General features: G+C 48.9%; 1 protein-coding gene across 1 annotated transcript in view; it reads left to right on the top strand.

Annotated features, from left to right (window-relative positions):
- Positions 1–26,778, top strand: part of UNC119 (unc-119 lipid binding chaperone) — a 28,036-nt gene extending 1,258 nt beyond the window's left edge. Inside the window, exons 2-5 of the mRNA XM_065418485.1 lie at positions 18,347–18,460; positions 21,719–21,821; positions 24,102–24,274; positions 26,666–26,778. Of these exons, the coding sequence (XP_065274557.1) occupies positions 18,347–18,460; positions 21,719–21,821; positions 24,102–24,274; positions 26,666–26,778 (503 nt within the window). The remainder of the gene's footprint in view (positions 1–18,346; positions 18,461–21,718; positions 21,822–24,101; positions 24,275–26,665) is intronic.
- Positions 26,779–27,013: the final 235 nt, after the last annotated feature.

Raw genomic sequence — 27,013 nt, 5'->3', positions numbered from 1 at the left:
TATCTGAGACCCCTTGGATTGCATGTCTGTTCTCTAGCTCCATATTGATCCTCTGCCGCCCCTCCCCAAGGTGCAGCCCCACCAGTGGTTATTTACTGCCAGCGCCTGGCTCAGCCCTCGGGCTGTGTGGGCCGTCTGAGGACTACGGGGCTATGCAGGACAGCGCCTTCTCGAGAAGAAGTGGGTACTGACTAATATAGGCTGACGGCCTGGTGCTTGAACCCTGAAACCGCAGGGCCAGCTAGGTCTCCGAATTCAGCAGGGCCCTGGTCCTTCAGCCACTTAGCGTTGTCAGAGGAGGGCAGCTCCAGCGGGACAACAATGTGCCTCTGCCCCAGTGGACAGACTGTGGGACAGCTTGAGCTGGTGGCTTTGTGCTGCATGTTCCCTAGCTCGACACCCAGAGACACAAGCACAGGAGACCAGACCTGGTCTGAAGCTCAGTGCTCTGGTTTCTGCGTTTGCGAGAGGCCCACGTGTGAGCGGAGTGCCCTGGGTGCTGCTGGCAGCGGTACCTCTCACCAGCGGGCCTGGCTGTGGAATCGGGGGCCTTGCTAGTCTGAGGCTAGGGACACTTCTGCAGCTTGTTATAGTGGCAGAAAAGCGTAGGCATGACAGGTCACTGGACGGGGGTAGCTGGAGTGGCTGCCCTGTGCTTCCACTCGGGAAGAGGGGCAGGAGCTGAAACAGAAACGTGGTTTGCTGAGCCAGGACTGTCTCTTAAAATAGATTCAGGTGGGATTTTCTGAGCCTGCTGAATCATTTTATGGTTCTATCATAAATAGTCTGTGCTTAAACACTCCTCTCCCGCACTGCTGGCTTTGCTGGGAGCTCTCATGGCCCAGGTGGGTCGCTGCTGCAAGAGGAGGGGCAGGTCGAGGCTGTGGAAGGGAGTCTCTGCTGTCCCAGTTTCTGTTCCTCCATGCATCAAGAGGGTCCATGGAGCTGCAGGTCTCTCTAGCAAGGGCCTCTGCGGAGGGGGGGGGTATGTGTGTGTGTGTGTGTGCTTCCAGGTCTCCCCTTGCACCGTGTGGGTTCGAGGGGGAGCCAACTCTTCAGATGCTAGTAACTGTGGCAACAGATTTGCAAGGCCTCCCCCCGCCCCCAATTAGAGCTGGTGAAAGGTACTGAATTATTAGCCCTGCTGACTGACGTTTTCTCTCCGAGGAACAGGCTGTTGTGCTGTCCATCAGCGCGCCTCAAGCATGATGTGATGGGACTTGGGGGTTCAGTCTCCTTGGCCTCTGCTGACTGCCTCACTGGGGCCAGCTAGTGCCAATGTGTGAGTGCTTTTATAATGCAGACGGCACTAGGAGCAGGACTAGGCCACCCCCACACCTGTGCCTAGAAGGGGGGGACAGTGGGGCTCAGGATGGCATTGCTGGAGGCTGATCCCGAGGGAAAGATGTGCTGTTTCCCAGCTTAGGTGGGCTTCACTCTCTTTGCAAGAAATGAAAACAATCATTTCTCACAATTTCTACGTTGTAAATTGTAATTTCAGGAATCTGCCACTTGACATTGTAGATGCCAGCTCTTGTGGCAGAGAGAAAGAAGGTGGTGGCTAGCTGAGCTCAAAGCTCTGCAGAAGCAGGGTTCCTGGTCTGCTGGCCAGTCATCGTCCCCAGAGAGGCCCCTGCTAAAGCCCATGACAGTGCTGCTCCCAAGCCTTGCACCTCTTTGGGCCCACAGGGGGCAGGAGAAGGGCTCTGCAGGTATGGAAGAGGGGGGTCACTCCTGGTACTCCAGGCTAAGCCTTGTGCCTGGCTGATGGCATTTGGAACAGGAGCCCCGAAGAGTCTGGCGCTAAAACGGCACCTGAGTGATGTCAGTGGCTCTGGGGAAGTAGGGCTTGGGAGGCTGTGCAGGGGGGTGTATCCCCTGTGAGTGCTCCCGGGGCAGCAGGGGTAGGGGCAAGGAGAGGTCCTGCCCAGATCCTCTGCTCTTGTGGGAGGAGCATTAGGGGTCTCGAGGCTCCTCTGAGGAGTGGCTGTTAACACTCTGTGGCACTAGGGGAAAGATTCCTTCCAGCGCCCAGCTAAGATACTTGGGCGGAGTGCTGTGGGTGACTTTCCGGCCTCTCACGCTGTGCACGGAGGACACGGCTCTTGCATCCCATGGTTAGAGCAGCTGGGCCATAGAGGATGAAGTACGTTGTTTGTGTGGTTTGGCAAACACCGGTCTAGTTGCTCCAGTTAAGTGTGCCGGTGTTTAAACAAGCATTTAAAATATTTTGTGACAGGCCATGGAACTGGCGCTGGTGCTTGGTAGCCGTGTCTGGGTGTATCTGTGGTTGACATGTCCATGCATGCTCTCTCATGTAGAGTTTTCAAGGGAATACACGTGTATATATAGATTACAATCTGACACTAACGTAAATGATCCTTTCCACTGTGGATTGGTGCTTGTAAAGCATTCTTCTCTCCCAGATCTAGCAGCCTAGTGCAATGTTGGGAAGGTTAAATTAGTTGCCCAAGGTTGCATATCAAGCTGGGAACAGGATGATGAACCCACACTTGTAGCCACCTTCTCTAAGTAGGGGACAGCAGTTCCAGAAACGAACCATTTAGTTACGTCCTTTGATGGCCTTGTCCCTTGACGCTTCTTGAGCAGGTCCCTGTGAGAGCTTGAGAGCTTTACTTTTGCAGAATGTTCCCCTGCCATCCCCATGGTGTCCACGTGCCAGGACCCTGCTGCACTGTGAGCCATGTGCACGTTCCCCGTCTCGACACCATGCCTCGGTGTGTAGAGAGGGTGTATTATCCCTGTGCCCATCTGCTTCCCCCGGCCCCCTCACAGCACAGGGGTTTCCCAACCTTGCATTACCAGCCGCATGTTCCAGAGCAGACAGGCAGGGGCTGCTAACAAGCAGAGAGAGCGACTCCCCTTCCCTTGTTTGGCTCCCCATCAGGGTCCTGCTGTGACTGGGCAGGTGGCATGATGGATGCTCCGCTTGAGAAGAAGAGCCCAACTGCTGCAGGATCAGTCCTGTCCCTGGGACAGGCTGGCTCTGGAGGTGTTCTGTGCCTGGCAGGAGCCTACCCTCACTCCTTCCCAGGGCCTTGTTTCTTCGTCACTGGGCTGTGCAGAATGACCCCAGTTTGTGTGACTGCTCCATTTGATCGGATGTGGGACTAGTATCGTAGCTGGCTGGTGCCAGGCCTTGCCACGGGCACCTAAGGAGTGTGCTGGGCAGTGTCTTTGCACGGCAGGGGCTGCAGTGAAGGCACATGTGGAATGTAGTGGTGTTGCAGACACAGACCACCCCCCCCCATGCACAGTTGATGGAGCTCATTTTGCTCAAGAGATACACAAGATCTGTGCCAGGTCCTGGTGCGTTGGTCCTGCCTACAGTACCCATCCCGTGCCCCCTGGAAGTGCAGAAGGATGGTTTTTCGAAACACGCTTTTCAGTGCCCATTCCTCTTTTGGACACCATTCGCTTTAGAGGCTGAAGGCTCCTTTTTCATTCCTACTGCATAAATTATTGAAATCCACAGAATATGTCAAATTGTACGTGGCACTCAGCGAACGGGCGCAAACAGATGCTGAAAACATCCAGCCGTTCTTGCAGTCCTGTCTCTCTCTGTGCAAGGCGCTGCAGGGATGGGAAGGAGCACTGGCTGTGGGAGGGAAGCTGACATCTCCTCCAGTCTCAGCCCTTTCCTGCCGGCAGGGCGCAGAGGGTGGTTGAGGTGAGCCGGTTTGGCAGGGAAACCTACTCTAGGCTCCCCTGGCACTCTGAGGGTAAGTGTGAAATGCAAGTGCTCAGAGTTGTTTTCTGTCCTAGCTGTTCTCAAGTTAAGCTCCCCTAGGCCCAGTGGACCAGCCTTGTTGCTTTAGGTGCTTGTCCCAGTCCAGAGCTGACTCTAGATACTAGGTGAACTCTCCTACCACAGTTTTAGTGTAAGGCTTAGAAAATCCCAAACCCAGGAAATGGGCAGCATTTGAAACAGAGTTGGTCTTTCGCCAACCCTTCTCCCTGCTCTTCGCGTGTTACATGGGCTCAGCCCTAAGAGGAAATGTGCAAAGACCCTTCTTGCTGCTGGAAAGCCTTGGGATTGCAGCAGTAAGGTTGCTTGGGACAAGATCCAGCCACACTTCCCTGGCGCTGCAGTGGCTCGCGCTCTCATCCCTTCCGTCCTTCCCCCAAAGGGTCACTGTTGGAGCTGCTTTGAGTCAGCTGGTGGAGCTGGGCTGGCCATTGGGTTGGTGAAGCTCTGTCTGCGGTGTTGTCCCTGGGATCTGACTCATCACAGCACACGCTGCTACAAATGTAGCTCGGGCTACGGCACCTTCAATGCTTTGCACAGTTTAGTTTCTTCTCATTGTTCCTAGGCAGTGGTGAGGCCCAAGGTGCACGGGTCCTAGTGCAGGAAGTTCAGTTCAGACGGGTGGGGATGGTGACCCCTGGCTATAGCAAAAGGTTGTGCAGGCTTTTATAAGTCAAACCCTTGGACAATTGAAGTGCCTCCTCATCTGGAGCACTTCAGAGGCTTCTTTCTATTGCTGTGATTGAGCATCAGCCTTTCACCTGGGACAGAGTCATTACCAGAGTGAATAGCCTGGGTTAATCAGGTCCAAGAATGGGGCTTCCATTGTGCCATGTGGAGATTCGCTAGTCTGCTGTGCTGAGGGATCCCGGTTATGGCAGAGCAAGGCTAAGAAGTCTTCTGCTAACCCGGTTCTAATGGGTCCAGGCCCAGCATGGGCTAGACTGGCTTAGGTGCTGAGATGCTGCAGTGACACGTGCTTTAGAGACTAGGCGACATGTTTGTAATTCTGTGATCTCATTGCCAGCAATGCCCCTTCTAGTTCTCCGTGTGTTTATCTCATCCCCATGCCACTCTGCTTTGTGCTGAGACTCGCCAGGGTTCCTGAAGCACTTGTGAAATTGGCCAGCCATGACAAAGGCTGGAAGAGGCAGTTCTCCAGGGCCCTGAGGATTAAGGTCCTGGGATGCTGGGGGTGGGAAGCAGGCCCTAGGACTTCTCCCAGCTGCTGTTTTCTGGTGTTTTGAACTCGGAATCCCTAACCCCTGGGTTGGGAAAAACGTGACTCTGAATGCAGGATGCATGGTGCTGCTCTTCCAAGCCCTCTGGCTTGAGTGTCCTTTGGACTGGCACTGAAAAGCCCCCAGGAAGGGGCTGGCTTGGTGGAGCTGGCAGCTCGGGGGTGGAGCCGGCAGAACTGTGTCTAAAATGCTGTGGTTTTATGTAAGAGGAACAGCTGCTCTCTCCAACGTCCGGGCTGGTTACTCAGCAATTACCACAGTAATACCCGCTGACATTAAAAACCGGCTTAGTGCTGAGCCATCCGCGAGTGCGCTGTGGGAGCCCTGTTATGGAACCACAAGCGGGTGGAAGGAGGTCTCCGCTCCCAAAGGGGACACTGGTAAATCTAGCTCACAAGGGACTAGCCTTTTAGATGGCTCAGGGCAGCGGACTGGCTGTGGTGAGAGGTGCTGTGAACAACATTTGGTGAACCCTGTGGCAAAGGAACACTTGCTTCCAATTCACGGAAGCTCCTTCTGTTTGCTGATATATGCAGGAAGCCAGGAAAGCCAGCTGGCCTGTGTTTTCAATGTTTCCCTGCCCCTAATAAGGTTAAGGGGGGAAGATGCTGTCCAAGCTATCCTGGGTGTATTGTGTCCTCTTATCGTGACCTCCCCCAAGTTCCATTGCCTTGCCCTGCACCAGACCTATCGAGAGCTGGCTGTGTGGAGAACGCAGGGTTGCTGTTACTAAAGCACTGTCTCCTCCACGAGCTCACCTCTGGCATTGCTCCAGATGGATTAAACAGAAGGCGAGTGTAGCATTTGCTTTGCTATTAGCAGGATTTGTCACTTGCTCTTACAGCCACACTCACAACAAGAGGAAAACCTTAGAGCCTGATTAATTTGGGATTACCGGGGAGAGGGCAAAGCTAATTTCAGATTGCAGTTAATTACAGGCGCAGCTGGAGGGGAAGAAATGTCCCTCTGTAAATCTAGGGCCGACACCCGCTCTAGGAACACAGCCTGGGTTGGCCAAGGAGTCAGGAGCCCTTCCCACACTGCCTGCCCAGAAAGGTGTCCATGCCTGTGGGGGACACCCTCGCTCTGCTGTGCTCAGGCATGCTGGAAATAATGAAGACTGGTGGATACACAGGTTGCAGAGGCTAATGTGTATCTAGGCAGGGTGCAGTTAGATCCCTTCTGTAGCATTGTGGCATTTGGTAGCATTTCACCTTTTCCAAGTGAAGGCTTTGTCTGTCTTGGGGGATCATCCATTGTTGGTGGCTGTTGTAGCTGCCATGGTGCAAACTCCAAATGTGATGAGGAAAGTCACGACTTGCGCTGGAGGAGCCCTGCCAGAAACTGGCTACCAGTGGCTCAGTTGGGGCTAGTGCCAAGCATAGACAAAATCCAAGGGAGTTGATTTCGCTGCTATTCTGCCATGATTCCAGGCCGCATGTTTGGAATGTGAAAAATGCCTAAATGCTCCAGAAACTGATGGGGCCACTGTTGTATTAATTTAGTGGAAAACATGGGCCCAAGAGAGAGGTGTTCACATGACCCTGACACTGTCCATTGATAAACAGTGTTAAAACAGGTTTGGATTTGCTATAAAGAGACCTTGGCCTGCTTAGTGCCATGGCAAACGCATTGCCTTCTGTTAAAGATGCAGAAAAGAAGGAAAAATAGTTAAAGCCTTTGAAATGTAAGATGTGAAACAAGACTGTTGTTGTAACATCCCTTTTCCTTTAGCTGAAGAATAGAAGGAAAAACCCCTCATCGGACAGTCTGTTAATCTGATCCCGGTTCCTAAAAAGCAGAACAAGACAAATGCCCATACCTAGCAAAGAGAGGCAGTGCAGCTTCTGGCTCTGGGGCTGACTTTTACTTGAAACCTCACTGCTGGAAAACACAGGCCCAACACACAGTCCGACCAGCCATCCCGAGACCTGGTAACTTGTACCAGTATCGGGCTGATTAGCGCGCTGCTTTTAGCTGCTGTCTGGCCACAGGCTCACGGCAATGTTGCAAGATATTGCAGGCTTGGCTGGCTGAGCCAGACTCCTGTTAGGCAGAAGGAAAAAGGAGAGGGATAGGAAAGAGAAGAAATGAGGTGGGAAGGTAAGGGCACATTTATTGGATGTGTGGGGGAGACAGTCTCACCTCCCAGGGGGCAGTAGGGATATAGCTAGCGCTGGGGAGGTGGTGCTGTCATTTGGGTCCCGTTCTGGCCCCATCTGGTCAGGATTAGGATGAAGAAGGTCTCGGGTCTCAGGAGAGACTAAGGGTGGCAGCCATAATGGTGAAGCTTACTCCTTCTCTGTCTCTTGCCTTTCAGCCAGCCAGTGTAGTGTAGCCAGCTTTCCCCCCAGAGAAAGGCAGGGATGGGTGGAATAGTCTATTTCCTCATTATTTGTCCACCAATTAGGCCTAATTTCCAATTCAGCAATTTTGGTTCATTTACTTCTGCTCTTACACTGTTCTTGTTTACCAGGCATGATTTTCACACAGTCCTTCAGTTTGGAGGTCTTTTTGTTTAGACTAATTCCGTTTTTCTGTCTTCCTTTTGCACTGTTTCCCATCTTCATTTATTGTTAGAGGTCACGGTGACAGCTGATGAATGTTTACTCACTTCTTACAGTTAAGTTCCCAGGCAGGGTAAAATCATAGGTCTAATTATGACACTGCTACCAACGAAGTGCTGGGGAGTTGGTTTGCCAAATAGTGCCTGAGTCCAATCCATGAACCCCCCTCGGCAAGAGGGGCTCTAGAGAATGGACAGGCGAACTCACGTCTCCGCCTGTCTGGTCTCTGCTGGCAGGTTTATGGTCAGTTTAGCAAAGGTAGCTTGCCCAGGATGAATTGATTGGGCTGACTGCAGCCCTGAAGGGCACTTGGAAGGTTGTCCGACTCTTCAGTTTAGTAAAATGGATTTTCTGTGGTGTTAGTAGAATGTCATCATCTCCGTTCTTGTGTCACGTCGGAGGCTGTTCAGGCTGCTTCTCCATTGTCTTTTGCAGCAACTTTTCTGGCAAACCTGGTCAATGGCAGTGGTGGCGGTAGGGGACAGTTGTATTTCCAACATGATGAGTTGCTAGAGTTGCTTTCATACTGTTCGTTTTTGTTATTAATCTATCTTTCCTTCCCACTAAGCCATGTCTTTGTAAGGGGCTTGTGGTCTAGCCTGGCTTGGCAGCGTCTTCCTGGGAGAGTCGATTTGACCTCTAGGGAGCCTGTAACAGAGGCCCACCTGCATGCCGGTGGGCAGCTAATACAGGGAGGTGGTGTCAGGCCAGTCTGACCATTGGCAGTGAAGGTTAGTTCGTCAGAGAGGCCCTTTTGCAGTGGCTGGGGCACTGTGGGAGAGCCCTTGGAGGACTGCTATACCTTGCTTGGCATAGCATGAGCCTGAACACTCTCCACAACATCCTCAGCCACAGCACTAGTGACGCACTGTGGGGTCCCTTCAGATTTACCCTCGGGGGAAGCCGAGCAGAGTCAGTAGGGCTCGGAGTGCGACTGGGGCATGATTTAGGGACTCCTGGGTTGAGATGTAGGGTTGGTTAGTCGCTGTTTCTCTAGTGAAGATGAGCCCTAAGTGGTAGCAAAGGGCAGTGCGTGCAGCCTTGCTCTCTTGGGAATCCTTGGTCCCCAGGGACAGAAGAGGCAATGGGGGAGGGGCCCGGGTGGGGCTGTGGAGTCTGGTTGGTTGGGGCTCTCTCCTGCAAGTTCTTTTCACTAGTAATCCAGGGCTTGTCTGTTCTCTAGCCTGGAAGACTCCAAGGAAGCTGGCAGGACTAAGACATTACAGGTCTCAAGCTATGAATTCAGGGGAAGGGATTTTTATTCAGACAGTTTTAAACTTTAACCAATATTGAACATACCATCCAAGTGGTGTGTTAGGCTTGGCTACGCGGTGTGTAGTGCGTTAGTGCGCACCAGCGCGTCTCCTCCACAAAACCTTCCCTAGGCCTGGTTCACCCCACCTGGCGTGCACTAGCACACTGCCTGGGCAAGGCCTTGCTGCTTAAATGATTGGACTAGAAATGCCACAATGCACGTTTCCATGGCCTCCATCGAAACCAGCGTAGGTGGGATTGGCATGTCCTGATGTGTCCACAGTCCAGTATACTTAGCTGTAAGGCCAGCAAAGCCTTTTGCAGAGGTTGGAGCGGGGGGGCCTCTTGGGCTGTAGAAGGGCTGAGAACCCCAAAGAGGACTGCAGCAGGAACGTTAGTAGAAGTGCAGGCCCAAGAGTGCACTCAAGCAGGTAATGCCACGAAACATGCAACCACAGGAAGCCTTCAGGAGCTGCTCTGCTCTGGTGGAGCCTGGGTGAGGATTTGGTCCCCCTGGGAAACCATGATGCCGCCTCCTTACCATGGTGCTAGCTGGGACACGTCACTGATTCTCCTTCCTCTCAAAAGCCTCTTGTTGAGCAGGTGACCTCCATCCCCTTTCCCCCTCAGTTACTCTTCCCTCATGCTCCCCTACCCATGTGGGACTGAGACATGCCCCTCCTTGGGCTGCTATGGGCTTGGGGTAGGGCGGAGGGCGTGAGATAACCATACAGGGCAGTGTTTGTGCACTTGTCTACAAGACAATAAACTTGAGTAATCAAGTGGCCGGGCAGCCTTCAGCCCAGCCCAGCCCAAGAGGCGTTGGAACCACCTAGGACTTGCTATTTTGCTCCAATACGGTATGCTTTGTTAGGATCCTGCTTCTTGGTCTCCCCTGCCCTCTTCTCTAGGGGGTTTTAAGGTTGCTGTATCTGGTGAGTCTCCTTTCCTCTTCCTTTTGCTACATTGCTCTGGATGCCAGGAGTAATGCCCCGGTGCTGTCACCCCCTTCCCGCAGAGGGGTATTCTGGGCTGGGGAGACAGAAGGTGCCTTTCCCTCTGTCACCAGCCTGCATGTTCAGTGTGTCTGGGCTATGTTTGCCCCCCCCCCCCCGAGAATCTCCAATCTGATAATCTCCTAATCGCCAGCTCCTAGGAGTTCACTGTCAGCGTCTGCGTCTTACACCTGGCTTATCTCTCGGGAGCAGGTTTCAAAATAGCCTCTGACCTGGTTTCTTAAAGCATGTTAGGAAACAGCCATGTGCTACCCAGGGGGTTCTTGCCTCTTCTTAATTTCCTGTTCCAGCGCCTGCTGGCAAGACACGCTCACCCCAGGTGAGTGCTGCTGCCTCCCTTGTCTGTATGGCCAAGGGCCGTTCTCAGATTCTAAGATCTTCCTCCTCCTTTTGGCACTCTGCTTCCCCTCCCCCACCCCCGGACAATTAAAGGCTTAGAATAAAATCTGCCAAAGCTGAGCTCAGATGCTCTAATGATGAGATGCCTATAAATAAGTGTGGGTGGGGCTAGAGGATTTTCCCTTTACCCCCATGGAGGGCGCTGTAAATTCATGGGGCTGGGGGCCCTGATCTTAATGGGGAGGTTGCAGGGAGCATTCTCCCTCACACACACCTGATCCCCCATTAATTCCTTGAAGCTGCCCCAATAAAGCTGCCAAAGTCCAGTTTGGCCTTTCACCGGGCTGGGAATAGAGGTGGTCTGCCGGTGTGCTCTGGTGATCTGCAGGGCTTTATGGGGGAATTACATCCATTTGGCTGACCTTGAGGTCCCAGGTTGGTTCTCTGCTCTCCCTGATTATTGGCACTGAATGCTGTGTAATCTCATCTTCCCTCTCCTATTGCAGAACTGGCCAGCCAAGAAGCAGTGTGTGGTGGAGGAAATGCTCTCACCAATGCACATGGGAGCCGGGCCTTTCATGCTAATTTATGGCACGCACTTGACTAAAATGGGTAGTTACTAAAGGAACAAATCTCATAGAGGATGTAGAAGTGCCCTCATCAGGGCTCTTAGCGTGTCTCTTGAAATGAGAACAGGAGCAAGGTTACCATTGCCCTGCCCAGGGGAGGTGAGGACAGGCAGTGCTAGTGTAGCTGCACGTACTAACTTGTCTATTGCCATTTTGTTCTTAGCTACTTAGGGATAGGAGGAAGCTGTGCCTGGCTGTGGCAGTGAGATGTGTGCATTCTGATGGGGATGAGGCTGCCCCTCTGATGGGACCAAGTGGGAACCGGCAGCATTCCCAAGCAGATGCTCCAGCCACCTGCTTATCTATCTTTTCCTGCTTTTTTGCTTCTGCCATGGGGCCGTTTCATCCAAACCCCCTCCCTGGAGTTCCCATACTCAGCTCGCCCATGGGAGAGGGGTCATTCAAGTTTAGGCTGCCCTGAGGGTGGTTTGTAGGGCTTTTACCCACCCCTGGTGGACCATCTCATTGACAGTATGGGTCTCTGTGTGTAAAGCACTTGGAATGCCCTTACATTTGACCAGTGCTTCTCCACCTACCACCCGGCCAACTGAGCTCCCTCCAGAGCCAGGCGTGCCCCCTGGGGCTCTAAGGCTTCTCTAGCGCCAGTCACTGGGATGTGCAGACATGCCAGGTAGCCTGTCCTATGTGCACTGTCCTCAGCCACCTTTTTTTCTGCACCTGCAACCTAGGCGAGCGTGATGATGGTGGCCCTGCTCAGCGGGTAGCAGGAGGCCATCACTGTCTCGGTGCAATGAGGCTGTGACTCACCAGTCTTGCACGTGCACCATTTGGGGAATTGAGTCTTTCTGAAGAAATAGAAGTAAAACAATACACACTCTCCTCCCGTGCACTCGCTTCAGGCTCGCAAGGGTTCCAAGTCCCAACTTGGCTGGTTCCCTGAGCCGGACAGTGTCTGCTGGTGAGGTGGGGAAGGAGTAACAAGTTCACTTCCTTGGGATGGGCAGTGACATGTCCCTCCTCTGCTTGCTGCAGCGCTTTGACTGAGTGGGGACCCAGAAACTGTGCCCTGCTCGGCTTCACAATGTGTTTGTGCTTCATTGAACTGCTGTTGTGAAACTGGCTTATCTCCTTCCACCAAGCCAGGGTTACACCCCTGGCCCTGAAATCTCATGCTACTCTGGGGTTTTTCTGGATCCAGGCAAGGCTTCTCATCTGCCAGCAGTTCTGATGCAGCCTTGGGCTTTCCTGCAGAATACCCTCTTCTAGCATCTTCTGCACAGGTGAACTCTGGTTCACAAGTGCTTTGTGCTTCTCCCTTCCTCGTTCCAGAGGGACCCAGTAATTGAGCAACTCTGGTTGAACTGTTGAGCAGCAGCTGCTATTGCTGTCCTGCACGTCTTCTCAGCGCAGACGGAACCAACCAACAATCAAGACAAACACTCACATGAGATCAAGAAGAGATTCCCAAATTTAATCTCACTTGTGACCTGTGTAGGATTTTATAACTCGGGCCTCAAGGGGTGGTATTCGTGTTTGACTTGTGGTGACTGGTTGCCAGCATGGGATGGAGGCAGAGAGGGACAATGGCACCAGACACCCTTCATTCAGGTCAGAGGGATTGTTTTGTTTCCCTTCTCAAAGATGCAAGAGCTCTCTCAGTATTAAATTTACACCAGAGTCTGTATGTTACAGACTACAGCGCTTGTCCTCTGCTGGCGTTTCCTAGACAGAAAGCAATTTTTCAGTCCTGCCCTGCTCCCAAGGGAAGTGGGGAGGACTGCAAAGTCACTGAACTTCTCTTTTGGTGATTTATTTATTTGCTAATCTGTAGAAGGAAGGAGAGGAGCTTGCAGCTGGAAGTTTGATGGTGGCTGGGCTATCTTGTGTATCTAGCCATTCATCTGTTACATGTAGCAAAGACTTAGTGAGTTGTCTTGCAGATAAGATTGGAAGCTCTCATCTTGTGTAAAGACACCAGTTAGCTTGATGCATGAGCAGTCCCCTCCTTCTGTGTGTTACCCGATCTGCATTTATTGCTAAACCATTATAATTTTGTGGCTTTGAGCTTATCTACTGATTATGAAGCCAGCAGATCTTGTATAATGTATTGTAGAGAAAGGAGCTTGCAAATTCTGCAGGTGACGGCCTGGGGATCTGTAAGCCTCGCAAGCTGACAAGCTCAGGATTTATCCTCTTTCAGAAAGAAAGCTGGGAATTTAGGTGCAAAAACCTGCTAATGCAATGTTAAGTTGGTACAGTTAGAATGGCAATGCAGTGAGCAGCATTAGCCCAGCTATGCTGCACATATGCAATGTCTGATTCTTTTCTTGTTAAATAAGCAGCTCAATATATTGGGGTCATAAAATGCATCCTACAAAACATGTAGGACCTGCAACATGGCCAACCTATCACTGTTGCTGGGGCCTTGTCTCTAGTATTTCCTGGCTGTCTGCAACCTTCAAGTTGCAGTATGCAGGTTCTTGTGCTGTGTGCACATGCAAATGCTCTAGAGTTGTGGGCTGATTCCCTATGACTTTGTGTGAAAACGGCCATCTTCTCCTGATAGCCAGCCATGGCCTCCTGTTGTGTCAGCACTTGACATCAGAATGAAATCCCATGGAAGTGCTGAGGATGCTGACACCGGTCTGTGATGCCACAGGGATTTTCCCCTTTGGATTTGGGCATACACAGGATACACAGACACTGTCTTTAAGGAGTCAAAGACTTTTATTTTGGTGAGGGGCACTGAAGCCTCCAATTAGATATTTTGGCTCTGAAGTTTGTGAGGAGCTGTGTGAAGTATTCCTGGATCGGGGCTCTTCCTCTCTGACGAGATGGGACTCTGTTTCTGGAGACCCTGATATCATGTGGATTGCCAGCTGAAGAGAAGCTTCTGGATGCTTGTGTTCCTGCCCTGTCTTTCCAAGGACACGTGTCTCACCCTTATGGGGGGCTGAATGAAAAACATTTTTCTGTTTTACCTGAGTTTATATAAAGCTTATTCTTATAAAACCTCCGTGTGGGGCTGCCTGGTCCGCTGGCGTCCCTTCACCTTGCCACTTGTTGTTTTGGGCTTTTGTGTTGGCTCAGCACCACGCCCCTTCTGGTGCAGTTTGATCATTTGACCCTCGTCCTCAGATGTGGGGCTTTGGGACATACTTACTTCATTCTGCTCCCCAGAGGAGTGGCTTTTCCTCTCCCACCAGGTCTGGCCGTTGATTGAACCATGCTACAGGGGTTGAGCTGTAGTTCTAGTGGCGCTGACAGCCACTGGGCTGCCTCCAATTGTACAGCGTGGTCTTGTACTCTGAGCATGGTTCTAGCCATGGTCCTTCTGCCTTAACCCATGGACAGCACTCAGCAGTGAGACTGCAGGTATTTCTCTCTCAGACTGTCTGTAAATGGAAGTCCCTGATTCTGGTCAGTTTGTGATGCTTCCCACTGTAGAGCCACACAGGTCGATGTGGAGCTGGTAGAAGTGACTAAGTAGGAAGGAGAAGACTTTATGTAGATGACTCAGAGCCCGCACCCTACAGCTTGGGTGTCAGAGTGTAGGCCAAATACAGCGTATGGTGTTCTTCAAAGTTGCCGGTGGCCATTTCTCCCCCTTCAATGTGGAGGTGCATCTAGTGAAGGTGGAGCAGGCCAGGTTGGAGCCTGTACTCCTCAGTTCTATCTCTGTAGAGAGGAGGCTGGCTTTAACCTGCTCTGTCCTAGGCTAGTTAGATATGACCTCTGCTTTCTGGCACCCTGAGACTTCTGCTTGCAAGTGAGCAAAGCTCACGCACCGTGGCTGCAGGCTGTGGACAGGGCTTGTGCTGGTTCTCTAGGAATATTTATTTGTAAAGATCTGTGGGTCAGGGAAGGGTCCCACCAGTGGTTTACATGAGCTGCTGGATTCCTTCTCTGCCAACACATTTCTTACAAAATGTCTGAGGTGGTTCTTAAACACAGCAGGCTTTGGGAGAGGAGGCAGTGTTTGTGCTGGGGCGGCTGGCAGTTAGCAAGTGTCTCCATCATTAATAATGGGAGCTGCTCGGAAAGAGCCTGTTTTTAAAACAGGACTTGGAGGAAGCAAATATCTCAGTACAGACTCTGAGAAGAGCTGGGTTGATACCACATCAAGCGTGTCCCCCTCTCTCTCTCCTGCTAGGAGACTGGCCAATGCCATTCTAGGGGGTAGGGAAGAAAAGCTGTTACTAATTGCATCAAATCCTACCTTCTCCCTGGCAGCTAACCTGGTGGGGGTCCAGCTAGGTACCAGAGTACTGGTAAACATGAGGATGTTTCAAAGACTTCCCCCAGCAGAGCTGGAAAAGATGGTGAAGGTTTTTCAATGTCAGAGAGAGAGATTGGCCAGCCCTCTGCCTTCTATGAAGCTCTTTGCACATAGCTCTGCTCTCTCATTTGGATGATCCACTGACACTGTTACTATAGCAACCACTGCTGCCTAGGATGGGGATAACTGTTGCCATGGTGCTAGCTGGGGAAGAATTCTGCAGAAGAAAAACAGTTAATTATTAACTTGTGGACAAACATGACTTGCAGAGATGCACACCACCCCCCTCCCCAACCAAATAGTTCACTTGTCTGGAGCATGTGGTCTGATCATGTTACTGACTGTGGCTCTTACACTTTTCAGAAGCAGCTGCCTCTCTCTGCAATTAGGTGCACAGCCACCTGATCAAGGCCTTTGATAGTGGGCAGCAGGTGAAGCAGTAGCCTCTGGAAGTGATGTTAATTTGTGCCTGTGGGGCACAAATTAACTTATGTAATTATCCTAGAATGTTCCAGCCAGATCAGACTTGCTAACAGTTTGGCCTGGCCCTGCGCTGACCCTTAACCCTCATGTATCTTCACATGACACGTTCCCCGTACGCAAGTTTAGGGTTTTCTTGTTGGAGTTCAAAGTGGAGTGTTGCTTTAAATGCCTGGGCTATCCCTGCCTCAAGTGCCACTAGGAAATGTGGGGTTTTATGCAGCTGAAAGAATGCTTTGCTTTAATAGGTTTCTTCCCTCAGCAATGGGCTTCAGCTAGACTTGTGATGACTGACATAGTTGAGCTTCTGCACAGGTCTCGGATAGGAAGAAAATTATTTTGGCCAAGCCAACAATCAAAGAGATGCTATTAGTGTTTCTGCTTGTTCTGTACTGATACTCTGAGAGGGAAATGTCACTGCCACATGCCAACAGAAAGCTTTGTGCTTAATAGCATCCCTAACAGACTCCATTTCCTATGAACTTTCACTATCTGCTGGTGATGGCACCCAGCAGTAAAATCCTGTGGAGGGTAAGTCTAATGCTTCTGTTCTTGATGCTGTTGAGTGCTCAAACAGTTCTCTGGTTAAGAGCATCTGCAAAGAGGCTCCTGGAAGAGGAAAGGCACAGGATGTGCAGTTAACTTTCAGTAACACAGCAGCTGAAAACAGTCACACAAAACCTCAGATTAAATGCACAGTACAGGCTAGCAACATGGTAATGATCAAACACATGTCTTTGTTTCTGCTCTAGAGTGCTGGGATCTGGTTCCTGTGATTGCACATCTCAGCCTGAGGGCTTTGCGGTTTGGCTCCTGGTACAGTTCGTTGTGCAGAGATCATAGGATATCTTTTTCTCTATCCTGCTAGTCACAATGTGCAGGATTTAAGATACATTCTTAATGTACTGGGGCAATCTTGAATCACACGGGTGATTTTCTATCCAAGGATTTGCCCAACACCGTAGTTAGTATAAGCACTTCATTTGTGCTTCCTCTAAAGCACGCTCCTCCTATCTGGAACCTACAGTAATTCCCTCGCACGTGTTAGGCTTGGTCTACACTACACTACAAACTTATGTCGGTATAACTACGTCCACTCCCTTGTGCGACGTAGTTATACTGAACTAACCTCCAGTGTAGACCACGGTATGTCAATGGGAGGGCTTCTCCCGTTGACATAGGTATCACCTCTCTGGGAGGTGGAGTACCAATGCCAACAGGAGAAGCTCTCCCATGGACATAGACATAGTCTCCACTATGCACTAGTGTGCAGCTGCAGCACTCATAGAAGAATCATAGAAGATTAGGGTTGGAAGAGACCTCAGGAGGTCATCTAGTCCAACCCCCTGCTCAAAGCAGGACCAACCCCAACTAAATCATCCCAGCCAGGGCTCTGTCAAGCCGGGCCTTATAAACCTCTAAGGATGGAGATTCCACCACTTCCCTAGGTAACCCATTCCAGTGCTTCACCACCCTCCTAGTGAAATAGTGTTTCCTAATATCAAACCTAGACCTCTCAATGTAAGTGTAGACAAGTCCTTAGCTAGTTGACCCTTACCACACCCTTGGGAGGTGGGTATGATCCCAATTTTAGAAGTGGGGAAACAGGCACAGCCATTAAGTGATTGACCCAAGGCCATAGTAGGGGTTGGTGGCAGAGGATGAGCTGGGATTAGAACTCAGGAATTCTAGATTCCAGTTGTGCTCAAACCTCAGAGCAGTGGTGCCCAAATTTTTCCTGTCACTCCCCCCTTACTAGTAATGGAATCTGTCTGCGCCATTACTGCACAGTTGGCTCAGCAGAGGAGCTTGGGCTGGAGGAGGAGCTGGGGCTAGAGGTGGAGCTGGCCTGGGGGTGGAGAACATTCCTCCACACTCCTCAGTTTGGGGACCACTGCTCTAGAGCAAGTCTCTCAGAAATGCCCCACACACTGTTCTTCACTCATGCATTTGCAAGCTAAGTTCACTTACGTATATTGGAGGTCCAAATTAATTTTGCCAGCATAAAATAGGTTTTCAGAGCTGCTTTTACTCTGTGCCTCTGTAACATGGAGAGTAACCACAAGGACTACTGATCTCCCCTCCCGCACAAAGGTAGAGTTGCTGTCTAGTGGCAGGGAATTGGAATTGGTCCCAAGACAAAGCAAGACCAGGGTTGGAAAGAGTGGTGTTCAGCCACAGAACTTAACAGTGGTTGACTCAGCAAAGGGCCCCATTAGCAGACCACGGTCTAGTCAAGATCCACCTCTAGTTAAAAATAGCTGCAGGCAAGTTCCTATTAGCTTCCATGAGTGCTGAAGAAAAGGTAGCAGAACTTACCCCCCAGACTAGTGTGAACAGAGAGGTGAGGCAATATTGTGTCTTGGGAATACTTGTTCTCTTTCGGTGAAGTCCGCTTAATGGCTTCAAAGCTGCTTGGCATTTGCATTCTGCCAGAGGGAGGTTTTTTAAAAAAACAGGCAAAACTTCTTAAACTGAAAAGGCCAGAGCTTTATTGAATGCTGACTGCTTTTCTGTGCCCTGGAAGAAAAGGGATCCAGAAGGTGGAGGGCCAGGGTCAGGGCATGGTAATGAGTCCTCCATGTCTTGGGAGAAGGCATTTTTCCATCTTTTCATCTTTCCATTTGGATCAACATGGAGCACTGCAAGCTGGGAATTGTAGCCTCTGTAGGCTGCAGCTCTGTATTAAAGAAAAGGGTTTTTGGGGTGCATTTGGCCACCCCCACTGTTGGTTGTGATCCCAGAGAGCAGTCTGAAGTCCAAGCCAAGGCCACACACACTTTCCTTACTGAATTTGTTTTCCTTCCACAGATTATTTGTGCACTCCTGAGGAAAACGTGTATAAGATAGATTTCACCAGGTTTAAAATCCGAGACATGGAGTCTGGCACAGTACTGTTTGAAATCACCAAACCACCTGCCTCAGGTGAGTGCAGAGAGTGTTGTCACTATTAAACAAATGCCACTTCACATCTCTCTTCTTACGAAATAACCTTTGCCTTTCTCCAGCCCCTTTCACTCCAAGCACTTCCCAAATAGCACTGTCAACTTGAAATCTAGTCACTTCAAAACAATTATATTCCTATCGAAGTTGGGCCTCTAGGCCAGGGGTGGGCAAACGTTTTGGCCCGAGTGCCACATCTGGGTGGGGAAATTGTATGTAGGGCTGGGGCAGAGGGTTGGGGAGCGGGAGGGGGCTCAGGGCAGGGGGTTGGGGTGTGGCAGGGGGTTGAGCTGCAGGAGGGCTTTGGGGTGCAGGCTCTGGCCCGGCGCCACTTACCTCAAGCGGCTCCAGGGTGGCAGCGGTGCACAGCCAGGCTAAGGCAGGCTCCCTGCCTGCCTTGGCCCCACACTGCTCCCGGAAGTGGCCAGTATGTCCAGCAGTGGCTCCTGTGGTGGGGGAGCGGCAGGCAGCTCTGCCACGTGCGCTTCCCTTGCCCCCGAAGCTCCCATTGGCCGCGGTTCCCCATTCCCAACCAGTGGGAGCTGTGGGGGGCGGTGCCTGCAAGTGAGGTTAGCGCACGGAGCCCTCCTCCCCCCCAGGGGCCGCAGGGACATGGTGCCAGCCGCTTCCAGGAGCAGGGCCAGGGCAGGCAGGAAGCCTGCCTTAGCCCCGCTGCGCCACGGGGCTGGCGATCCTGCGGGCCGCATTGAGCACCCTGACTGGCCGGATCTGGCCTGCAGGCTGTAAGCACTAGCCTGCATCAGTGTCCGTTGTGCCAATATGGACATGTGATAAAAAAGCAAGTCCCTTCCCCAGTGTTTTTAATTCGCTACATGTGACAAGAAGCAACAGGTGGATACTGCACATAAATGGGAGAGCAGCGGTATGAGGTCATGGTGAAACTGGTTAGTGTTATTGGAAGCAGTAGTCTCAGATTTGACACCAGCTTCTCAGTGCCCCTGCCAATTTCTGTGGTTTCACAATTCTGTTTTCCTATCGCTTAAAATGTCTTTCACGCAGCAGCAGGGAAGAGACACTTCTCCAAAGGGAGACTCTGTCTGTAGAGGAGGAACTGAGTATATGTGAAGTGCTATAAAAGACACCAAGTAAGCAAACTGAAACACATAGGGTTTGTTTAATCTCTGTTAAATCGTTGGTGTTACTTGTAACCATGATAATGACAATTCAGACAGAAGCATGACTTATATTTTAAGTTAAGTGTCCCTTTGAACCTCTATCTCCCTGCACGTGAAATGGAGTTTTCTTCATGTTACAGATGGAGAAACTGAAGCACAAAGCTGAAATGGCTCATTCAGTGTCCCGCAGTCAAAAGTATAACTGGGTTCAAAAAAGAATTAGACAGGTTCATGGAGGATAGGTTCATCAATGGCTATTAGCCAAGATAGTCAGGGACACAACCGATGCTCCAGATGTCCCTAAACCTCTGACTGCCACAAGCTGGGACTGGACGACGGGATGGATCACTTGATATTTGCCATGTTCTGTTCTTTCCCTCTGAAGCATCTGGCACTGGTCACTGTTAGCCCAGCATCCTGTCTTCCATGTGGACCACTAGTCTGACCCAGTGTGGCCATTTTTATCTTCTCCAGGAGACAGCATAGTGACTCCAAACACTCTAGAATCTTTACTGACACAGAAGTGCAAGAGTTGGGACACTTAACTGGGTAGCAGCATGACTTTGCAGCTGGGATTGAGATCAACATTTACATTTGAGGAACACACCCTTTATATTTCAGTCATATAAATAACTTAAAATATTGTTCCCCGAATGTAAAGCTCTTGCCTGCTCAGTGATAGAGAATGAAAGTAGCCTGTAAACAGTTTCCCCAGCAGCCAGTGAATAGAGGGAGGTGTGCAGAAGTAGCAGGCAGACCCTTTGCTGTGCTCTGCTGCAGGGCAGTCTTAATGCTGTAAGTGACAGAATAAACAGCAGATATGGCAGAAGTGGCAAGTCTGTGCCAGAGGTCCCACTCAGAAGGAAAATGGGAGTTGGGAAATCTAGCATTTCTAGACTTTTCTGCATGTCAGCTCCCATTATGTGTGTTTATTGATTCTCCCTCAACCCCTCAAAATGTTACTGAATTTGATGCCATGGAAAGTAATAGGTTTCTTATGTCTGTTCTAGCCAGGGATAGTGAGGGTAAGTGCTGTGCAAGCTTCCCATATGTATCTTTGCTAGCACATTTGCAGCACCACTGGATCTTCCAGTTCTGGGCCTTACTTTCCACTGTTAAATCACCTGTGTCCTTGCCTTCAACTCTCCTGCCATTCCAGCAGTGAGTCTCCATTGAGCGGAGGTTGCCAGTCATTCCAAACTGTATGCCTGTCTTATACTTGTGAGCCAACTCCTGAGATAGTGGGAGAGAGAAGCTAGTGACCTGGCCTCCACTGTCCAGCTTCTTCTGCAAACATTTACTTTGTATAACTGTTTTCAGATTCTTCCATGTTTATAGAGCTGGAATCCAGTGTGTGCATTACCCCTTTCTGCTAGGGGATGCTATCCCCATGGAATGGCATGAGGAGAAGGACAGAGCTGAAGAGCCAAACTTTATGGCTCTGAAGCAACACTACAGCCCCACACTGATTTGTGGACAGTGATAGCCACATGATAAAATCAGCTCTGAAGAACCAAAATAAAATAATGAGAATGTGTTGAGGAGATCCAGAGAGAGGCCCACCTCATTCTCTACTGCCACAACTGACTTGATTCCTTCACAAAGAAATTGCTGCTGCAAAGTTGGACTGTGCTGTCTCTATCACTACATTTCCTTCAAGAAGCAGGCAGGTGGTAGATCTGTCTTTAGTTTTCTGGAAGTATTCATATTCGTTAGGGATACAAACAAGCAAATAGATTAGCTGACATAGCATCAGTGACTGGAACTGTTTGGGGTAGAGGTGTAATAATGTACTTTTATATTACCTTCCACCTGAGGATATCCAAGCTCTTTACAGACAATACACAGCGCAGGACCCCTGGTAGATAAGTAAACATTAGCCACTTTCTGCAGATAGTTAACTTCTCAGTGCCTGAGTTTGCCTGACTTGTTCACAAACATCTTATGCAATCTTTGGCTGGGCCTTCAAACTGAGGAGACAGGCAGTATCAGGAATGGAGGATCTCTGAAGGGGAAGGGGGGACTTCAAGGTACCAGTTAAAGATGCTCTCCTTAGGTTCCCATTTCTCAGTCCACAATGATGATTTGATTTGTGCCATTCCAGAACGTGAACATGGTGATAAAAAGGATGTTGACCCTAATGCCGGACGGTTTGTACGCTATCAGTTCACCCCAGCTTTCCTTAGACTTCGGCAAGTTGGAGCCACGTAAGTACCTGGGGTATTGTGCTGCTCTTTGTAGTACTGAAATCGGTTGCACACTTACTGGTTGGGGTGAAAGTGTCTTTAGTTTGCTGTAGGTACCAGATAGGTTTGCAACTTAAGTCAGTTTAGTAGAGGCTTTTTGTTGATTGTGAAGAGGATCTCCTAACACCTTGAGGTTTGAACATTGAACCTGCCCAGTGCTTGTACCGTATCGAGAAATGGGGTCCAAGAGACTAATGCTAGGGTCTCATGTGGCGGTGCAGAACCAACAGGCTACACGCAGGTATCCCAGCTCCTCTTCAGAGAAGTGTGGCTTGGCAGTTGCTGTCTCAGTTGCTCAGATTTTGAAAGAGGGATCTGCAGCCTCCCTCATTCCCAGCATCACTCCACGGATGTGAATGGAATAATGAATTACAATGTGAACACTTAAAGCACATCAAAATTTGCACCATTGCATTACCTTTGGTGTGTCTGGTAGTACCTGGTGCATGTCAATAAATGATGCTAAAGTGCAGCACCAATAAAACAGATTTTTCTGTAAAACTTCAGTCCAAGAATATTGCCACTGACTTTTAAATTGTAAAATGCAGATGTGCATATATTGGGGGGAAGCATATCCTGAAAAATGAAAAAACTAACTGGTTCAGGGAATTTGTTGTTTATTAATTTATTCCAGGTGAGCCTAGCTCGCTCTAAACGTGTCCTTCCCTTACAGGTAGCAATGTATCTATGGTGGGGTGTTGTGGGTAGAGAGGTGCAAGTTTTGGCTGAGATGCCCATACCTTCCCTTCTAGGTTGGGTGGGAGGGCCCTTTCTGCTCTCCTCAGAGATTGCCTACAGGATATTGGATCAGGTTGTGTCTGATCCTTTTGTTTTCTCCACGTTCACTTATGTATAAATTATTACAGCAGATTAAAGGCTTCATGCCCATCAGTATTACAGGATCACATCCACAATACTTTAATTAAACATCAGCTGCTGTTTCAGTACCAATCCCATTTTTCAGGTGTGTAGAAGTCACTAGTTTGGATTCATGTCAGACTGGAATTTGGGAAACTGTTTCAGTTTCAAAGCAGGGCTATTCTTAAAAAGAGGTTTGCATTAGTCTAACTTTTAAAGAAGACAAACAGCATTTTTGGATGTCTGATTACATCCTAATTAAAGGTTGAATTTTAAAGAATGAGAACTTGTAGGCAGAATGTTTAGGAACAAAGTGAAGGTTTCTGCCTCTAGAGTCTTAAAACAAGCACCCCTAACGTTGTGCTTTGGTTGGGAATCCACATCCTTACTGTTTGGGACAAAGAATCCAAGTTGCATGCCAGCCTCTTCATCCTATTGCCTGCTACTCTGTTCAAGCAATAAATATTCACTTTCATTTGGGGTGGTTGAAGCATGAAGGGACATGTGAATCTTTAGTGCATCTGGCACGTAAATATCTTGTGATGCCAGCTACAACAATGCCATGAGAACACCTGTTCTCACTTTCAGGTGACATTGTAAATAAGAAGCCGGCAGCATTATCTCCCATAAATGTAAACAAACTTGTTTGTCTGAGCAGTTGGCTGAACAAGAAGTAGGACTGGGTGGACTTGCAGACTTTAAAATTTTACATTTTATTTTTGAATGCAAGTTTTTTTTGTACATAATTCTACATTTGTAAGTTCAACTTTCATGATAAAGAGATTGCACTACAGTACTCATATTAGGTGAATTGAAAAATACTATTTCTTTTTTTACAGTGCAAATACTTATCAAAAATAAATATTAAGTGAGCACTGTACACTTTATATTCTGTGTTGTAATTGAAATAAGTATATTTGAAAATGTGGAAAACATCCCAAAATATTTAAATAAATGGTATTCTATTATTATTTTAGAGTGCGATTAATTGCAATTCATTTTTTTAATAGCTTGACAGCCCTAATTAAAATAGCTTTTGAAAAAATCCACCTATACTAAGGAAGCTGTGCTGAATGCTCTGCTGTTTATGCAATATGTTTGAGCAGCTTTTCCTCTACTGATGGTGATTTAAACTGGTGAAATTCACACTCGTATTTCACTTTTGTGCAGGAAAAATAATTGTGTGCATTGTGTAATCCTGATTGCTTTGCTTCCTGGCTGATTTGTAGCATCACATTGTGTGCCTTTATACAAGCATGTTTAGGAGCAGTTGCTTTAAGATTTTCAGCATTGTTTAAAAGGACTCAGTTGTGTGTGGTGAGCAGAAACTTTTGGCCAGGAACAAAACTCCTTGTTTCAATCTTCCTTTCTTCTCCATTGCAGGGTAGAGTTCACAGTAGGGGACAAGCCCATTAATAACTTCCGCATGATTGAGAGGCACTACTTCCGGGATCAGCTGCTCAAGAGTTTTGATTTTGAATTTGGGTTCTGCATCCCCAGCAGTAAAAACACTTGTGAACACATCTATGAATTCCCACAGCTCTCAGAGGATCTCAGTAAGTTTTCCCAGTCAATGGGTTGCCAGGGAGGGACGATAAACGGAGGTATTTTGGAGGGCTCCATCCCAAATGGAGCTATGTATTTATTGTTAAGTGGGAATGGGAGAGTACAAAAACTATTTGGAAGCATCTGTGTTAATAGAGAAATCACATTCTTGTGCCAGATGTACAACCACCGCTGAAATGGCTGTGCTTTTCTCTTACCAACAGAAGTTGGTCCAATGAAAAATATTACTTCACCCATCTTGTGTCTCTAATATCGTGGGATTGATGCGGCTACAACATTTCATTTTGTGGTGCATTTTTAGAATTATTTCCATCAAACTGTGAAGACCTAAGTTATTTTGTAATCAATTAACATTGCTGTATAACTTAGTGCCGCTGAGCTGCAGAAATTAGGATTGTTGCACATTAGATGTAAATGATTTGGCCCAAGTCCCTGGGGCCTTGGCTATCAGCAGAAGAATAACTCTGTGCTGATGATGGGGGTGGGGGTGGGGGTGGGGTGGGGTTGTACCTTCATGTTTATTCTTGCAACAACAGTCATGTCAAATGTGCCAAGTTTTGAGTTTTTCTGCCTAAATGCCGGCTCTGCAAACTACCCCTAGGACTCAAAAATTGAGCTGTATTTTTTTTTTCTACCTCCTTCTTCAGAGATAAGATTCTGCACTCAGAATTTACCATAGGTGACAATGGTCAATAGAGAGAGCGCTCACTCTTCTGTAGATGTATTGGTCACACTATATTAATTTCACTTATAAACAGCCTGTGCAGGGTCAAATGATTAATAGATGTTATAAGCATGTAACAGGCCTGAGTAGTATGTTATATAGGTAGTTATAAGCACTTTCCGCTGATGTGCTTATAGGTGATTATAAGCAACCTGTTGGACACTAATAATTGATTACCCATTTATTAAAACATCTACCAATCATTTATTAAACAGTTTATAAGTGGAACCCTAATATGAAGAGATTTTTGTATTGCCTGTGCAATGGTATCAACTTTAGAGTGTCAGACGTAATCACAGGAAGCAGATTCTGAGTAAGAATGGCATGTCCCTAGTCACTTTTTGAGCGCAGCGCCCCTCTGCTCCCCTCACCCTCAGCTCCCTTTTAAACCTTGTGCTTAGAAAGGAAGGCTTTATGGTTAAAGCACTAGATTGGAACCCAGGAGATCTTGGTTCACTTCCTGCCCGGTCACAGACTTCATGTGTGATCTTGAGCAAATCACTTCACTTTTTTGTGCTTCGGTTGCCCATTAGTAAAATGGAGATGATACTTCCCATCTCACAGAAGTGTTGCAAGGAGAAGCTCATTAATGTTTATTAATAGGGCCCTGAGAAAATACAATTTCATGGACTGCAGAAATCACAAAAGTAATCCAGTACTGCGATTTTTCCAACAGCAGAGAGGGGGCCTCTGCATATGCAGTTTTGTGCTTGGCGCAGCTCATGGTGTGTGGCAGCCTCATGTTGGGGCAGCAGTGCTGCCTTGTGTAAAACCGTCTGCTAAATCGCTTCCCCCCCCTCCCCATCCCCCCCCGAACTGCTTTGATTTACTCTGGCAGCTGCAGACTTTTTTTTCTCCCTTTCTTCCGCCTGGTGGTGGGTGGGCACCAATCTGGCTCATCTGCTGCACACTTGGTAGCTGGTTTTATGCAAGGCCACTGCTTGAAACATAAGCGGCCTGAGTGGGGAGCTGGGAACATATACCAGCCACTGAATCTCCCCAAACTACTGTTCTGATGTGGTACTGCTGTGCGCTACAAGTCACACTGAGCATGAGACCGGTGTCTGCTTATGGGAAAATTGCAGCAGTCTGGGGGTACTTGGCAGCTGGGGTACACTTCATCTCCCCACTGAGGCTGTGGCTGCTCATGTTCCAGAAAACCATCTGCTAAGTCTGCAGGTGAGCCAGCTAAGCGGATGGGTGGACACCAAGTAGGGGAGAGGGAGATAATAGTTTGCAGCTGCCAGAATAAATTGCAGCAATTCATGAGGGACTCAGTGGCTGGTTTTATACAAAGGAATGCAGCAGTGACTTTTTGCTGATTGTATCCCATGCATATCTCATGAAAATCACTACTGTACCCATGACACTGCTGTGATTTCTTTAACAAATCCTTGATTTTTCCCAGCGCCCTACGCATGAGGTGCTTAGATACTATAGCGATGGGGGGGAGGGGGGAGAGGGCAGGTAAGTACCTAGACAGTACAATTTCTCATGGTCACTTGCTTCAGGATGGCCATTAGTTGTGACCAGAACAACCACGTAAACTGTATCTTTACACATCCTGGTATAATTGCTGAAGAAAACACCAGATTTACAGTCTATCATTTGTGTGAAGTAAAAACAAAAATTTACCAATGTGCAACTTCTTTTGCAGTTCGAGAGATGATCCTTCACCCCTATGAGACACAGTCGGACAGTTTCTACTTTGTAGACAACAAGCTGGTGATGCACAACAAGGCAGATTATTCGTACAGTGGAGGACCATGAGTACTGAGTGGACAGCAGAGCTGTGCTGGCCTTTCCTTTCCTGTAGAAATTGTCAGGGATTCTACCACCTTCCTGCAGTTGACTTCCCAGGTCAGCTGAGCACAGGTCCATGAACCAAGGACTCTTTGCTATAGTAGGAGTTTCATGACTAAACTTGTTGAAGTCTTTCATCTTCCCTGAGCTTTGAAGCAGAACCCAGTCCTTCAAGAACTCTAAACACAGTTTTCCACTCCAA

This window comes from Emys orbicularis, chromosome 17 (assembly GCF_028017835.1).
Source record: "Emys orbicularis isolate rEmyOrb1 chromosome 17, rEmyOrb1.hap1, whole genome shotgun sequence".
Taxonomy (NCBI): Eukaryota; Metazoa; Chordata; order Testudines; family Emydidae; genus Emys; species Emys orbicularis.
The sequence above is the reverse complement of the archived record's forward strand: the minus strand, read 5'-3'. Positions and strand labels throughout refer to the sequence as shown.